At 30.0% G+C, this 17,148-nt stretch overlaps 3 protein-coding genes across 5 annotated transcripts in view; 1 reads left to right on the top strand and 2 right to left on the bottom strand.

The window, feature by feature from the left end:
• Window positions 1-530: 530 nt before the first annotated feature.
• On the bottom strand, window positions 531-2,113 carry LOC129614950 (uncharacterized). The gene is made up of 3 exons (XM_055529934.1): window positions 1,965-2,113; window positions 1,022-1,902; window positions 531-954 (listed from the first exon to the last, which is right to left on the bottom strand). Exons 1-3 carry the CDS (start codon window positions 2,040-2,042, stop codon window positions 576-578), a joined length of 1,338 nt encoding a protein of 445 aa, XP_055385909.1. The 5' UTR covers window positions 2,043-2,113; the 3' UTR covers window positions 531-575.
• An 11,339-nt stretch (window positions 2,114-13,452) lies between these two features.
• LOC129614955 (methyltransferase-like protein 22) lies at window positions 13,453-14,666 on the top strand. The gene is made up of 5 exons (XM_055529939.1): window positions 13,453-13,609; window positions 13,708-13,815; window positions 13,867-14,052; window positions 14,107-14,274; window positions 14,329-14,666. Exons 1-5 carry the CDS (start codon window positions 13,540-13,542, stop codon window positions 14,604-14,606), a joined length of 810 nt encoding a protein of 269 aa, XP_055385914.1. The 5' UTR covers window positions 13,453-13,539; the 3' UTR covers window positions 14,607-14,666.
• A 1,556-nt stretch (window positions 14,667-16,222) lies between these two features.
• LOC129614958 (membrane-bound transcription factor site-1 protease) overlaps window positions 16,223-17,148 on the bottom strand; it is a 67,166-nt gene continuing 66,240 nt past the window's right edge. For 2 of the 3 annotated variants that reach the window (XM_055529942.1, XM_055529943.1), the window contains one exon: window positions 16,223-16,974. In XM_055529942.1, the coding sequence (XP_055385917.1) occupies window positions 16,508-16,974 (467 nt within the window). In that variant the 3' untranslated portion in view covers window positions 16,223-16,507. The remainder of the gene's footprint in view (window positions 16,975-17,148) is intronic. The other variant, XM_055529944.1, reaches the window with a different exon arrangement.

Raw genomic sequence — 17,148 nt, 5'->3', positions numbered from 1 at the left:
ATGCATGAGCTTAAAATAACGTATTTTATACAATTCGGAATGCGTAACAATGTATGTAAAAACTTTTTCAGACACAGTACAAAAGCTGTTTATTTTCGAAGCTTGCGGTTTTACATTTGCGCTTTACTTATAGTTTTAAGAATGAAACATTTTATAAGAAGGAATTGAATTAAACCTTTCAATCATAAAAGTGACAAAATTTTAAATTAGGACAGGTACTAAACCCTGCTGAATTATACTCGAAATTCTGAAATACACTTTTAGGTACTAGTACACATACTTATGTACATATATAGCTGCTTGCTCTCCAAATAATAAAATTAAAAAAAACGGCTTTAAAAATCAGATAAAATAATGAGCTCATTTTTTGTAACATTTTTAATTAAAATTGAAAAACTTGGTAAAAGTGCCTTTAAAAGATTCTTGAAATGTACTACTTTGCATGCAAATTTACAAAAATTTTTTCGTTTATTAAGTAATTACTTTTAACTCCATTTCGTAATTATATTGTAGGTAAATACATATACAGATATTTAAAAGTTTAATATTGTAAAACTACAAGATTTTTGCAAATTTTACGAAAATTTCGGTTCCTTTTCCGTGTGTTTAAGGAATAGGAAATTTTCACGAAGAAAATCCTTGCCTTTCTTACATTCCGTTTCCATGTTATCACTTTGACTATCCAGTACCAGATTATATTTCCTCATATAATCGTAAGACCCAAAAGATAATTCATTAAGATATTTTTGATCTGACTTCTCTGCATTTAAGTTTAATATAAAATTTTTGCAATAATTTTGTGGTAAATATTTTTCGGCCAGCTTTTGCATTACTAAACTTCTATCAGAAGGTATTATTAAAGGAGAATTTTCTGGAAGAGTTTCTAATAAATTATGTGCGAAAACTTTTTTGGAATTCTCATTTAAATTAGTTTTCTTAGCTACCAAGAACGCGCTACGAATATAAAAATATTTAAAAATCTTTATAATGCATTATTGTTTTAAATTCATTTAATACATACTTTACATCAGTTAATAAATCCTCATCTGCTGATCTTTCAAAAATTTTTGGTTTTGGCGACTTTTCATAAATTTTGCTTTTAAAGCGAATGTTATCTTTCATATGAAATTCTCTTTCCGGAGAAATAGTTTTCGTCAGACTTGTATCAAATTCTTTCTCTTCCCTTTGCAAGGGATTAATATCATCCCTAATTAAGAAAAATTGCTTAGAAATTATTTCAGTGAGAATTTTCGGTAAATCATCTTTTATATTCTTTTCAAAACTTCTAAAATCATACTGTATTTGTTTTATATCTACAGACATGTTTTTAATTTCATCCGCCAGTTCAGTAATCCTCGCAGACATATTTTCCGAAGTAGAACAGTTGCAATGATGTAATTTTTCTGTGCCAACTTCAGCGTTTAACTTACTCGCACCAATGTTTATTTTATTTTGAATGTCTATTTCATTTTTCTTTTTAATTTCTGTAGTTTCACAATTTGAAGAATTTTTATCACATTCAGTAAATTGGATCGGCATACTATGTTTAGCAGAATTTAAATTTTCTGTTGTTTTTATCAAATTCGAAGCTATTTTCTTATCAAATTCTTTTTTGAACACTGAAAACGTGTCGGTAGGTAAAGAGCACTGTCCACTGTTCCTATTTGAAACGCATTTTAAAGTAAAATCGTCATGTAAACCAAAATGTTCATTAGATTTCTGATTGCTTTGTAGAACAGAGAGTTCTGGAACAGACGCTTTCGATGGGATCGTCACATTAAAGCCGGAAGAATAAATGCACTTATTTTGTTTTACTGTACTCAGACTTGGAGTTAAAATTTTTTCATCGTTTGTAAATATTAAAGATAGTTCGGGCACAGCAGATTGTAGTTTGGTAGAAGTCTAATAAAACAAATATCCTTTTAAATATATTTATATATATGTATATGTATATAGCTATATACTTGTTCTACTACTGTAGTTGGACTAGGAGCTAGTCTTGGGTAACTATCCTCGTAATCTGCAATATTATTTCTTATCATATCAAAACAGTACTATTTCAATTTTTTATAAAAAAACTACATAATGTATTACATATGTTTACGCAGCTCACAATTCGTAATTGACAATTAATTTCTTCAAATTTAAAATGCAGCGGCAACTATCGGCCGCAAATGAAACAAAGCAAAACACAAACCAAACGCGAAAATGGATGTATGAAGCATAAACTGGCTGAATTGTCATTTTTAGATTCTGCTAAAAAAAGTTCATGTTTACAGTTTTAAATTCCGATTCTTAATTTAAATTTTGCGAAAGTTCTGCCCCAAAATTTGTAGCTAAAAAATGAAGTTGTTTGAAATGGGGTAATTGTATCCTTGTTTTATCGACTGTCAATTTTAACACTTTGTTAAAAATAGACCTGTCTGGTATGAAACTTGAAAAAACTTTAAGAGGACAAAACAATGAGACACGTATTTCTCGCAAAAACAAAAAAATTGAATAAAAAAAAAACATACGGAAAAGTTCAAAACTTTTAAAAACTTAATAAATAGGTGATGAACGCCAAATTTTAAAATATTTATCTAACACAAAGAAATATTTCTTCGGTTATACAAAAAATCGAAAATTTTGATTTTGGATTATAAAGTGCAAAACTTGGAAATTGAGAAACCATTTGTGAATCCGTTTAGTTTATTTTATTTTTAAGTTTTGTAAAACAAATTATGAAAAATTTTTTTTTTGTAAAAATAAAATCTTATATAACAAAGAAAAACATATGTTTTGAAAACTTTAAGATTTTAAAGCACTAAATTTCACTTTACAAAACTTGAAAAAACTTTAAACATTGAGAAAATGAGAACATCATCTATTTTTCTTATTTGAAGCTTTGCATACAAAAACTATAAAGTTTTCTCAGATTCTGCAAAACCTTCAAAATTCTTCGGCTGACAAAAATATAGAGCCTGCACCCTAAGAAAGAGTGACAGTTCACAGCTGACGAATTTGCACATATTCTTATGGGATCTGTAGGGGGCCCTGTTTAACACCATAAATCTCCCACAAGATCAACTTTTAAATTTTTGAAATCCACGTTCTGTTCATTTTTTAAGATTTCAATAAATGCTACATTACAGGAGAAAAAAGAATAATACAATTATTTTTTTTAGAAGTATTTAGTTCCACTAAAATAAACTGAAAATTTTCTTTTCAAATTTTCTTTTCAGAAAATGTACATTTGATATTAAGGTGTTTTCTAATTTTGTATGATATATCTGCCAAAATGAATACTTCTGATGTAATCAGATATATACATATCTATATTTTAAAGCATTATTCATAAAAATTATTGCATATATGAATTCTTTTTACATAAGTATATTAAACGTTCATATGATTCTTTTTAGGTATACATATACATATGTACATATGTGATTTTAGTTTTATTAGGAAATATTTTAACATTGTTAGCAAGGTTAATTCGCTACCCAAACTACAAAATCAGTAATTTTTTTTTTTTTTATTATTGAGAGGAAGGGTGAAAAATATCGAAAAGCAGTAGTGTGGAACTTTAATCCACTAAAAAACACCCTCCTCAAAATAAATTATAAAATTAGTCGGAAACGACTAACAATTAAATTTGCTCTAACCTTTTTGATTATTTAGAAGCTTTTGATCTGGCTCGAGAGGTCTCGTACGTTTATGTCTCTTAACAAAGTTCTGATTGTCAACCAATCGAGCCGCCTCGATGTTGACATGATTGGATAAACGCATTTTAAGATTGGTTGCTCGGGTTTTAATTTCGTCTGGGATCGTGAGATCCCTGTGTATATCGGCATTACGGACATACCAAGAGCGTTTACAATGTCCCGTAATACTCTATTTTGAAATCTTTGAATAGATTGGATATGAGCCTGCGCAGCGCAGCCCCATAACTAAATACCGTAAGCTCAGACAGGCTTAAATATTTGATTATATATCAAAACTCTGTTGTATATTGTCAACTTAGAGCGCCTTCCCAAAAGCCATTCAAACTTTCTGTATTCCTCCTCGAGTTGAGATCTCTTTTTCTTTATGTGCTCCTTCCATCTGAGCTTTGCGTTTAACGTCTTTCCCAAATACTTCGCCATGTTTGCGGACAGAATGAGGACGTCATTTATCCGAACCGAAAATGAATTGTCAATTTTCCTACTAGTGAAATACAATTATAGGCTGAAGTCTTCTCAATAAAAATTTCTCTACCAGTTTTGAAATCATCGGCAACAATGAGATTGGTCTATAAGAAGTCGGCCTGTCTATAGGTTTGCCATATTTGTCCAGCATGACTATCTCTGCAACTTTCCAAATTTCAGGCACGTAATTAAACCTTATACACGCATTTATCAGGCGCGTAAGCATCGTTATACCCCTTTTTGGTAATTCTTTCAAAATATCGGCCGTTATTAGGTCAAATCCTGGGGCCTGTTTAGGTTTAAGAGTCCTGATTTCTTCTATAACATCTCTTTCCTTGACAATTGGAATATGCGGCCAGAATATATCGGCCAAATGATCCGCAAACGCATTTGCCTTGTTCTCGTCAGTTTTTGCCCACGTTCCTTCTTTGTTTTTAATAGGAGCGAGATGTTTGATAGGTTGCTTCATTTTCTTTGTTTTCCTCCGCAGTGAGTAATTGGTTTTCTCACATGCCGTCAAATTTTGAACATAATTGGCAACTTTGTATTTTCTAATACAGCGTCTTAGTTGCTGCGATTCACGATTATATCTGGTTTTATCAGTAGGATCACGCGTTTGCTGCCACCTCTTTCTCGCCGCCTGCTAGTATATGTGGGGGATAGTTAATGCCTGCCTTGCTAATAGCATTAATTTTCGAACTACTCCAAGCCGCATTTTGAATAATTTTGGTGAAGTTTTCGGCCTCCTCATCTATGTGCTGGGTCGTTCTTATTCTTTTCCTTAGATCTATTTTTCGTTCAATCTCTAAGCGAAATCTTGACCAATCTGTAGTTCCATTTATCACAGCAGGTTTCGCTTTTTTCATTACTATATTTTCCTTAAGTTCAAGAATAACCACCGAATGATCGGAGTTAAGATCATAGCTATCATGTACCTCGATGAAATTTTTCGCAATCCGTTTTGTTATGAAGAAATATATTAAATCTGGACACTTATTAACATCGGTTGGCCAATACGTTGGCTTCGCAGTAGAGTGAAAAAGGCACCCCGCGCTGGGAATTGCTGCCCTAAGTTCTCTTCCTTTAGTTGAAGTATGCCTTGAACCTCAATCAGTTTGCTTGGCGTTAAAGTCATCCCCCAATATAAATCTATCGCCTAGGTTTGTCAGAACGTTTTGAAAAATTTCTGCCGTAATTTTAAATCTGGAATGACAATATAATGCAGCCACTCTAAATTTTTGCTTCTTCGAAGTGATCTGAACCGCCTTCATTTGCTCGGTCGCAATGCACTTAAGAAACCGAATCCTGTTTCTTAAGGTCATATGTGTTTCAGTTACGAGGTACATGTCTATATTCTGTGTATGTAGAAAAACTTCAAGCAATACCATTGAAATTCCATGTTGCTATTTTAAAATTACCTCATGCCATCATTTACCAGGTCTTTTGATATTCGATTTTTTCTCTTCGCTCTCTAAAAAGGTCAATCTCCGAGAGATTTTGTCCATCATATCTAGCATGTTCTGCATCATATTTTGCATTTTATACAAAACATTCATGTCACTGGCTCTTGCTTTATTGTTCGTGCCACCGTCATCAGTTTTCGTTTGGAGAACGACTTTGTATGTTACATCCTTTGAGACTATTGTCGAGGTGAATTGCCTCGGTGGGCGGTCAGAATTCTTCTTCAAGTTGTTGTTGCTGTTCTTATTTCTACGTTTTTGCAGTTCCTTAGCTACAAGGCATCCCCTATAGTTTGCTGTTTGGGCCTTCAAGCAATTGGAACACTTTGCTGCAGTACTCTTTAGCTTACTACAATCTGATGTTAAGTGCCTGCTTGCACATTTAACACAATTTGATTCTCTCTGGCAAAATTTTTGTGTATGGCCATACCTTTGACAACTTTTACAATGCGGAATGGTCCTATCCTTTCGAAGTGCCTTTATCCTAACTTTCATCTTGTTTATGTGATCGATTTCATAAATTTTTTTCATCTCCTCGTCATTTGAGAATGTTAACATAAACTGCGGTAAAGGCACCATAATGTTTTTCCCATTTTCTTTTATTTTTTTAATTGGTATTAAAAAATATTGGTTACATCTAAGATCTTGTAGCCCCTAGAGCTTAAGTCTTCTTTTATATTTTCCGGTTTTCAACTGGAGTTAAGATTTCTTACCATGACTTTTATTGGTCTGGCCTGCTTGTTTTCATAGGTATGCCATTCTAGTCCAGATCCATTCATGGCCCCGGTAAGATTCGTGTAATTTATTTCGGGAATTACAATAAGCTTAAATTGATTGTTATTCATCATTTTAACCTTATAATTGATGCCCTTATTTTTTAATGTTGACTCTATTTGATTATAGTAAACCGCATTACTTATGACTACTGGAGGCGGCCTAGAGTTTTTCGTGACATCGCCTCGACTTTTAGAATCAGGAGCATCCGCTTTTTCAGGGTTGATCGTCACCTAAACCACTTCCGGAGATGATTCCGCTTTTCTTTTCCTAATGCACCTCTTTTGCTTTAGGATCCAATCTGTTTCTCTGGCGAGTTCTTCCTCATCTGTTGAGTAGGCGTCCAAGACTGCCCTTACCTGCATTATTTGTGCTGCAGCGTCTTCTTCATTATGACTACTATCATTAGGCCCATTGTTTGTAATTTACACATGTTTCTCTTTCTTTAGCTTCTCATTCTCAGCTCTCAGTTGAAGAACCTCGTTTTTCAAAGCCACACAGAGCTGTTCTAGTTGGCTAATCCTTTTATGTATGTCAGCATTCTGATCATAACTTTTTTTGGCTTGAGCTTTACTCATGTTTATATTCTTATTGGTCTGTGGAGCTTGAATGTTCGGTAGTCCACCTTCTATATTTTTATTCTTTTCTTAAATGAACGCCGGGTTTTCGCGTTCCTCCTGAACGGATCAATCAAATGCAATAAATGGCTCTCCCCAGAATCAGTAGAGCCCACTCCAACGTAGTTGAATTACCACCTGGGGTACTAAATCCTTTTGTTTTGTCCATTGCACAAATGATTAAATTTTACATTTTATACCTACTGCCAGGATTCAAAAACGGCCGTCCCTCAGGGATCAGACGCAGGCCAGGGAGCCGCCTATTCTTGGTCAGACGCTTCTGGATTTACCGCCCGCGCGCTTCCTAACCAACGAAACCCGGATTAAGCGCCGAGTACTCGCTTTCACCCGCTCTCATCAGTCTTACTAACTAAGTTGCCCAGGAGACACCCGGCAGATAATTATGTTACCTACCTTCTGGGAGGTGAGAGTCGGATTTGTGGGCAGAGCTGATGTTTTTAGAGGGAATTTCCCAGCATTTTCAGCTTCGCATGTTAGGATAATGTGAGACTGACCAGGACCCATACCAACCTTTGTAACTTAAAAACTTATGCAAATTTCTTTATAATATTTTTATTATGTTTGTTTTTATATAGGGGACAACTTGAAACGATGCATCTTTATAATAATTATAAAATTTTAAAGCACTATCGTAATTATAAAATTTAAAATCAGTTATTACAAACTTGAATTCTAAACTTGAAACTAAAAAAATTTTTATTAACTTTATTTTAAGTCGCGTATTCTAAACTAAAAAATATAGCACCAATTTTTTTTTTATTCACTGTATTATCATTTTTTACTTTAAATTCTCTCAGATATGTTGTCTGACATGGCGGTACAAAAAATGCAGAAAAAACTCGAATATATATTTAATCAAAATTATAGTTTTTTAACTATAATTTTAATATTTTTATTGAGTTGAAATTTGAATTTTTGATATGTTGTTCAAAAAACTCCAAACTTCATGGAAGTATAAAAATTTTTAGTTAACTTTTCGTATAAAAAACTCGAAATGAAAATAGGCAAAATTCATAATTTTTCTAAAAAAAAGTTAAGAGTTCGAGAGACACGCGTCTGCTCCGTCTGCGTTTTGTTAACTTGGAAGATGATTTTAGTTTAATTCCGATCACTCTGCTGTAATATTAGCCCTTAGTGAAAAAAAGCTAATAAACGGAGCTTACCCTTATTTAGTCAAGAAAACCGCGGATTAGATAGGCTTCAAACGTGATATTGTTAGACGTATAAATCTTAATGCTGAACTGCAAACTAGAGATCAACTAGATTTAAATGAGGAGGGTTTTATCAAGTTGATACAGAAAGCCGCCTGAAAAATACAAGATTCTCTGAATTGAAACCTATATCAAGTAATTATCCTAAGGACATGTTATCCTATATCAAGTAAGATCGTTAATAGTTACAAAAAAAAGAGCTAGACGTAAATGGCAAGAGTTGCTGATGCAACTCTTATCTGGGTGACCCCAGACGATAAAATCAGAAAGACGTGACTTGGAAGGACCTTTTTATTCAAATGAACTGAATTACAGTGTTTCTCTTGTAGAAGATTTTGATATAGATGAAAGTACTATGTCTCTATTTAATGAAAAGAATTTTGCCAAGTAATTAAGTCACTTAAACCGAATAGGGCCCCAGGTTTTGATCTCATTGCTGCTGAGATATTAAGAGAATTAAGAACAAAATATGCAACAATTGACAACGTACATAGAATAACAAATATTGCGATAAAGGCGTTAGAGGAAAGGCAAAGACCCTTTGTATACAATAAAAATTACACACATTTTATTATAAATTACAGTAACCAAACTTACATTTTAATAATTTTTTGACTCCTTTGTATTATTTACTTTGAAATTTAAATGAAAATGGCTACCGATAAAACTTTAAGTAGTTACGAATTATTCACGAAGAATGTGATTATTTGTAGAACTTTCCTAATAATATTTGTTAAAAAGGAATCTCAGAATACCAAAGTTACGAAAATTTGGAGTCAAAATTTATTCGTAACTTCCAAAGTTTAATTTGGTAAATTTTAGGATCTTGGAATGCCATTTTTCTATTATACCCGAAAAAACCATTAAGACAGATCTCAGAATAGGCATATAAATTTTGATGTGAAGTTTGAGCGCCATCAGATAACTTCAATATATGCACTTTGCGAACTATAACTAGACTTTATCGTCAAGTTAATCTTAGATTTTGTCGTATATGTAAACAGTTATTTAGAGCTTTTCTTTTAAAAAGTAACATGATGGACCTTATTCCATCATTTAATTTTTCAAATTTTAAGTATTAAATTGGTATACGTTGCATATATGACCTTTGAATTTCTAAATTCTTTTTTAAAAAACAATCTGAGAGTTCTATTTATCAAGTAACAATTTTGGCAAAAGTAAAATTTTACACTTAAATGAAACTTTATTGAACAAAAAATTAAGTTTGTGGAGTAATAAAATTAGGATGCGGAGTACAACAATAATTCGGTTAGAGCATTCGAATAATCACCTTGCAAAACCTAAGAAACATTGCGTACCTCCAAAATGACTCCAAAATAGCGGGCGGACCGAAATAAGCCTTATGCGACGTTATATAAGCAATTTTGTGGATACCTGCTATGGCTGTTATAGGCGCTATGACTGAACAAAAAGAGCATCGCAAAAGAATCTTAAACAGGCAAGTTCCATTCTATCAGACATTTTTTCGTCTTCATATAAGAGTTCGAGAGACAGGCAGCACAAATACGGAAGATGGGATACCTACGTGTATTAGACAAAATCTGAAAATTAGCATAAGATTATTGTTGCGCCTCAATATCTCACGCTGTACTCCGTAAAAATTTGCTTAGTTATCATACCACACCAATTTTGTATTTGGTGTGGTATAGTAGTAAAATAACGTACAATTTTTTAATAATTCATTACTTGTACATTACTTCGATAATAGAGTTTTATGCGGCATAACGAATTTTCACAACCTATATAAATTTATAAAATAAAGGATTGCCGAAACCATGTGAGTTCCACATTTATCAAATTTTTTTTCTGAAAAATGGATGGCGCGTCTTTACTTTATAACGCAGCGTAGTTATAATAATGCAGTTTAATGTTCTTATAATAATGCAGCAATGCATTGTAATGCAGTGTAAACCCAAAAACTACAAGTAAAGTTTTTCTCAAGTCCGAGCATTGTCAAATTGGCAGTTTACATTAATTAGATATTGGCAGTTTAATATTAAATATTTTTTTCTAGAAAAATCAATGATTCTTAAGATAAGGTATAACGTAAGTGAGTATATTGATTTTGATAATTAAAACAAAATAATTATGCAATAGTAATAATTTAAATTCATGATTCTTGAACTCATGATTTCAATTTAGTTTTATTCAACAAAACTAAAATTCATGTTAAAATTTAAATAAATACTCATATAAAATTCTTCAAAACAGAATTTTTGGACAGCAAAAATCACCTCTTTTGCAGAAAACGAAACGGTACTCGAAACTACAAAAATTTACAATATTTTTTCTACACACACTGCACATACTGGAAACTACAACATCTAATGCTAATATAGCATCTGCAGCTAATATAGTTGGAAATTAATTAAAGTTGAAGCCAAAGCAAAATTTCAAAGTTTCAAAAAATTTTATACGAAATTTTCGGGCTAGAGAAAACTAAAAAATTAAAATAAGGGAAAAATTTTACTTTTTTAAAGTTCAAATACTTGGTTTTCCGAAAGTACATGAAATATAAAATTAAGTAATGTATAGCCTTTTCTTATCTCTTTTAGAAACTGTCCACTTCAAGCTTCTATCTTATTCGGAAGGGAAGCTATTAGCAAAAAAGCTTGTGAAGTAGAAATTTCGTGAAAATTCGTTAAAATCCCTATATTTTGGAAACCGTTGAGATTTGACAACTACTTCCAAGCAAAAATTTTACCCATTTTTGATGTCCTAAACAATAGGTGTTTTTGAAAATGCAATTCTTAAGGTTAGAGTTACACATTTAATTTGGACACGAAGCTTTAAAAGCTTTACAGATCTAACCTTAAGAACTGCATTTTCAAAAACCTCCAGTGATATGTAATATTGTACTCTTTACTGAATTACTTTGCTGTCAGAAAATTTGAATGTGTAAAATTGGCTTTGATAATAAATGCTTTGTGTTAGTAAGCCAAGGCTTATTTAAAACGCCAATAACACTAGTGGCAATACCTACGAAAAGCTTTTTGACACAATTATGTGTTTTGGTAATGTCTTTATATCTAACAAGTCCCAATAATGTCTTTATATCTTACAAGTCCCAATGCTCAGAGAGAAACTTGAAAGCACGACCTTATTTTATATGGGTTTTTTAAATCGAAGTGGCTATTTTTTGAGAAGAAATATTAAAATAAATTCACACTTATTATAAAGCAGGTAAAATTTACAAAATATATTTGAAAAATCAAAAAAATATATTAATATTTTCATTGATAATTATTTTAAAATTATAAAAAAAAGCGGAAAAACAACAAGCACATCCTTCACATTTAAATTCTATTGCACGAAAAAGAAAGAAAGGTAGGAGGAAAAAAAAATGAAAAAAATTTCAAATTCATATTTCAGTATGGTTTCAAATGTTAATGAGGAAGGATGTATGATTTTTTATGCACATTTTGTATTTCCCAATAAGGTAAGTTGAGTAGTGTAAGTGAGTAGTGACATTTCAACACATTTGAATTATCTCATTTCTGTTATTTATACGTTACTTATAAAATTGTTTCAAATAATTTCAGTTAGTTTTTAAGTTATTAAAAACTAACTGAGTATAAATATGTATGTACCTACTTCCAATAATTTTTTTTTAAATAATTATTTTAAAACTATTTAAAACATGTTATATTGAGTGCTTCAAAAATTTTGTTGTGCACTTCTTGCATATTTTATTAGCAGGTAAACAAGAGTAATCTATTTATAAAATGGCCCTGCCTGTGTATGAGTCTTAATAGTAAACGCAAACTGACAAAAATTTACATTAGTACCTACTACCTGTCATTTTACAATCAGAGTTTTTGAGTCGTTGAAAAAAATAAAAAAGATATTCGAATCCGGTCATAAAATATATTATTGTTTTTTTCCAGAACCTTTTAAATATTTTTTTACTTAGGTAATAGGTATATTAAGTCTTAAAAAATTTTCTCACAAATAGAGGTAAAATTTAGAAGTGTGTACAAAATTTGTATTTTAAAAATGATTTTTGATTGTATTTTAAATATTATTTTCTAATTCCCTCTTCAAATTTTTTCTTTACTATTTATTTATATAAATATTCAATAATTATCTTTCATTAATTATATTTTCAACTTGATACCAAATTTACTTCACATATCTGGAGCTAACTTACCCTATAAGAAAAAAAGCTGTTCATTTAAAATAATGAAATGCTTTTAGTAACATATAAAACGTTGAAGGCGAAGGATGTGCTTGTTGTTTTTCCGCTTTTTTTATAATTTTAAAATAATTATCAATGAAAATATTAATATTTTTTTGATTTTTCAAATATATTTTGTAAATTTTACCTGCTTTATAATAAGTGTGAATTTATTTTAATATTTCTTCTCAAAAAATAGCCACTTCGATTTAAAAAACCCATATAAAATAAGGTCGTGCTTTCAAGTTTCTCTCTGAGCATTGGGACTTGCTAGATATAAAGACATTAGTTTTGGCGAATTTTTAAAAATCAGTATTTAATACTCATTTTTTATATTTTAATGTTTAAATGAAGATGTAGAACGAGCGCTATCGTTTGATTCTTTGGATACGGAGCAGACATATTCGAAAAAGAGAGCCATTTTCAGAAAAGTGGAGTAAATTCCTATATTTCATAAAAACACAAATCACAATACTTCAAATTTTCTTACTATAAGTTAAGCTTCTCAATTAAGTGTTGATCAAATTAACAGAAGGAAATACCCGCCCAACTGCCGCACAATGCGTTTAACTGAGGGAACTTTGAATATTTTTTTCATGTTTTCAACAGCAAACTCGATCGAACTCAATTAAAATGTCAAAAATGCAATATAATCGTCTATTAAAAAAACCTTTATACAAACATATTTCATCTGCTGCCGTCCAGACGACGAATTTTCCTAGGTTTGGTTATTTCACACTTTAACTGACTTCACTACAAAAAGAAAAAGGCATAAATAACTTAGTTAGCCAAAGCTTTGTTTATTTTTAAATACTGCAAAAAAAGTTTTTTTTTATTCAAAAATTACATTTTTTAACTGAAAAATTTTTTCAAGAATAATTATCAATATTTTTTTTGAGTTTGACTGAGGAAAAAAGAAAATGGGAGCCAAAATGCAAAAGGAAAAACAGAGGACACAAATTTTTAAATCGATTGGAATTAAACGACAGCCCTATGTTGAACGTTTGTAAATTGTAAATGACAATTTGTGAAATGTTGATACGATACGATATTTTTAATTCTTTAATTGTGTAATGTTACTTTGCTAATATGGAGCTGACAGTTTCGTCAGAAATTTATGCAGAAACTGATTTTGACCCAGTCAAAACTGATAATGGAAGTAAGTAAAAGTTTAAAAATCATGTTTAAAATTAGCAAAATGCAGATAGTTTTTCGTGTAGAAGTTGTATACTATTAAACAGTAAATGTTAATTGTAGATGTTATTTCAAAATTTAGATTTTTCTCCCCACCTGAAAAGGTGAGTGATTTAGATAAAGATGGCGACTTAGATGTAAAAAGAAAGGAACAAAAAATTATTGCAATAGGTAATTTCATTAATACAAATGGAAATGTAACCTTTAAGATTTTTTTTTTAGAGCATTCTGCGTCAACCGTCTTAAAACTTGTTGGTTTACAAGTCTGGCGGGGTGCACTATTGCTAGCAGACTTCCTTTTTCACTGTCGCGGAGATATCTCTAATAAAAACATTTTGGAACTAGGTTCTGGAGTTGGACTTACAAGCATTACAGCCGCTATGTTTGCTAAAACTGTTGTTTGCACTGGTATCCATTTGTTAATTCCAAATATAAAAAAGGACATGATTAATTTAATTCTAGATATAAATGTTGGAGGCATATTAGACTTAATTAGAAATAATATAGAAAAAAATAAGAGATTCCTTAAATGTGATATCGCAGTTTTGGAACTTAACTTCAAATCAGAAAAATTTGAAGAAAATTTAGAAAAATATATAGAAGAATGTGACATTGTTTTGGCTGCTGATGGTAACACAAACATTTGAAAACAAATTTATTTTATCCATTATTTTATCTTCGTAGTAATTTATGATGATGATTTGACCGAGTCCTTTGTATTTACTCTCGATAAATTGCTTAATAAAGAGCGATACAAGAGAAGAAAAATTATTTATATTGCTTTAGAAAAACGTTATGTATTTACAACTTCGGATGTAGACCTATGTCCACCATGTTACGATTTTTTTTTACAGATGATAGCTAAAAAGTCATGGAAAGTTGAAAACGTTGCAATAGATTTTCCTCAGTTTTTTATATATGAAAGATGTAAAGAACTTGTTCTTTTAAAAATCAGTCATTAATAAAATATTTTTATGTTGTTTTATGTCGTAAAACTAATAAATAGAGTAATATTCCTCTTATATCTGCTTTTAGTTTTTTTGCTCCTTACCTCTTACCTTGCATTGTTTCTAGTTTTTTGGCTTCTTATCGAATTTTTTTCGATGCGTCTTTTTGTAAAGATACTTTTTCAATTTGAATAGAATCATAAAAATTTACTGAATAAATTTGTGGATGATTCTAAAACAAAGTACGTACAATACAAAATTAAAAACGGTTCCAATTATGTAATACATATATAATACATACACATATTTGCACTTTATTTTGATGCTAATATACATATATTTCTTAAATGTAAAATATTTAATATAAAATGTTTACTTTATATACCAAACCGCGTAATTTTAATAATAATTTTAATGAAATTTATGAACAACACATGTACCTACATACATGTCCTTCAGTATTAAAATGTTCAGTTTTCGTTACATTAAATGATTAAAACAATATTAATTTTTAAAGAATTTTTTTTGCAACAGAAACGATTTTTCTGCTAATTGAGTTTAACGCTGTTTGTGTGAGTGGCAATACTATTAATATTCGTGCAGGTATTTTTCATGTGACTATGAATACATAAATAAGATTACGAAAAATCAAAAACTTTGTGTATGAAAGACCATGCTATTTGTTTATCTGAATTATATCAAGTTTTCCAATTTTTATAATTTATTTATGTATCTAAAGCTTTTGTTTTTGCTTATTGGGTCCTAAGTCGAATAGAAGTAAGAAAAATATACATACTTGCATATGTAAATTCTAATGTTATGAATGATTCATTATAATGCATTATAATGCATTATAATCTGTTCAAGATATAAATGTTGATAGGAGAACCTTTTTTACAGAAGAAAAATGTTACATGTAAACAATTTACAGCAGAATTTCATTTTGAACAGATCTATAATGTGCATAGCAAATTAGAAAATATAAGTTAGAAATCGCGAAAGATATATTAAAAATGTTAAAGATTTGACAAAACATAACGCAACGATTTTACAAAAATTTAAATTAATACTGATTGCGCTAAAAGAAATTTTTAAAGTATGTACGTACATATGTGTGCACATATAAATGACTTATTTCATTGTGTTACACTACCAAATTTAATGATAATTATGCGCTCAATTTGAAACGTCGTTTGCAAAAGTAGGCAGCTAGGTTGCATTTACAATTAAATTGCAAATTACTTGGATTACAAAATTAATTAAAAAACAACTACATAAAAACAAAGAAAATATTTTAAAATACTAGTTTTTTGATTGGTTTTTGACAAAGCAGAAGTAAATAAAATAATTTTAATAACTTCTTAATTCTGTCCTTACTTATGAAGATTTTTATAAATTAATATAATTTTTATTGAAATATGTTATGGCTATTATAATTAAATCCAGAACTTCAATTTAATTTCTAATATACTGTGATTTTTTAAAAAAAAAAGTAAATATAATATGATTACACTTGCTACCATTGCAAGGAAATTTTGACAAACTTTCTTACTGTTAATTGTTTTGGGACATGCTCTTAAAATCTTAAAAAATTTGCTTTATATGTTAGTTTTTAAAAATCAAATTAATATTTTCTTGACTTGATATGTTTTTGTAACTAAAATTTCATTAAACTTCTTTATATTATAAAAAACCAATAAATAACATTGTTCACAATATGATTATTTAATTACAATGAAATTTTAAATGACATTTTCTTAAAAACGCCTTTACTTTTAAAAAGAAAACAAAATCCAGAATTAAAATCTTTGACATCTGATTATAGCACAAATTTCTTAAAACCCAATATAATGTTTATTATTAGTTATTCTTGCACTTCTTTTTTTTTCAAAAAAAATAATACCGTATATTTAAATTTAAAACCACAATGATCTTAATGATGAGTATCGACGTGAACGACTATTACGGTGGTTATTTGATGTGCCAGTGTTACTACCACAATTTTGAGTGTTTCCACTAGATCCCAAATTTAATATTCTTCTTCGTTTAAACCAATTGATAAAAATAATAAATACTATTAAGGTTAATAAAACTAAAGTAATTAATGAATAACTAAGGGTTTCCTCATCAGATGAATGTATTCTGCTATTGATCACTTTTAAATTATAAGCATTTTGAACACCTTTTTTTATATTATTTTCCAAAAAACTAGTTTCATCAACATATATAGTGCGATGCGATGATTGTTTTTCTCGATTGCTGTTTCTATTTTGGAGATTGTTGATGCCACCTCCTTGTACTACATTTGCGGTACCAAATTGCGATGATGATCCCATTGCAACTACCATAACACCCAAATCAGAATCCTCTTGCATTAAAATACCTACAAAATTAAAGCATTTGTACTAATTAATGAAATTATCAGCTTAATACTGGTATGAGTTAAATTAAAGTGTAAAATAACATACTATGCTATTGCATATGATTGTAATGGCTCGGTTTTAATTAACATTTACAAAAAAAACTCAATATATGACGTGATTATATGTAATTTGTC

This window comes from Condylostylus longicornis, unplaced genomic scaffold (genome assembly GCF_029603195.1).
Source record: "Condylostylus longicornis isolate FDR11 unplaced genomic scaffold, ASM2960319v2 ptg000130l, whole genome shotgun sequence".
NCBI classification, from domain to species: Eukaryota; Metazoa; Arthropoda; class Insecta; order Diptera; family Dolichopodidae; genus Condylostylus; species Condylostylus longicornis.
The sequence above is the reverse complement of the archived record's forward strand: the minus strand, read 5'-3'. Positions and strand labels throughout refer to the sequence as shown.

Bases quoted from the DNA above. Each gene is read 5' to 3' on its own strand.
- LOC129614950 (XM_055529934.1), bottom strand. From the start codon at position 2,042: ATGATAAGAAATAATATTGCAGATTACGAGGATAGTTACCCAAGACTA. The intron at 1,903-1,964 runs GTATATAGCTAT...TTGTTTTATTAG, and splicing joins CAACTACAGTAGTAGAACAA to ACTTCTACCAAACTACAATC. The intron at 955-1,021 runs GTATGTATTAAA...TTATATTCGTAG, and splicing joins GATTTATTAACTGATGTAAA to CGCGTTCTTGGTAGCTAAGA.
- LOC129614955 (XM_055529939.1), top strand. From the start codon at position 13,540: ATGGAGCTGACAGTTTCGTCAGAAATTTATGCAGAAACTGATTTTGAC. The intron at 13,816-13,866 runs GTAATTTCATTA...TTTTTTTTTTAG, and splicing joins ACAAAAAATTATTGCAATAG to AGCATTCTGCGTCAACCGTC. The intron at 14,275-14,328 runs GTAACACAAACA...TTATCTTCGTAG, and splicing joins CATTGTTTTGGCTGCTGATG to TAATTTATGATGATGATTTG.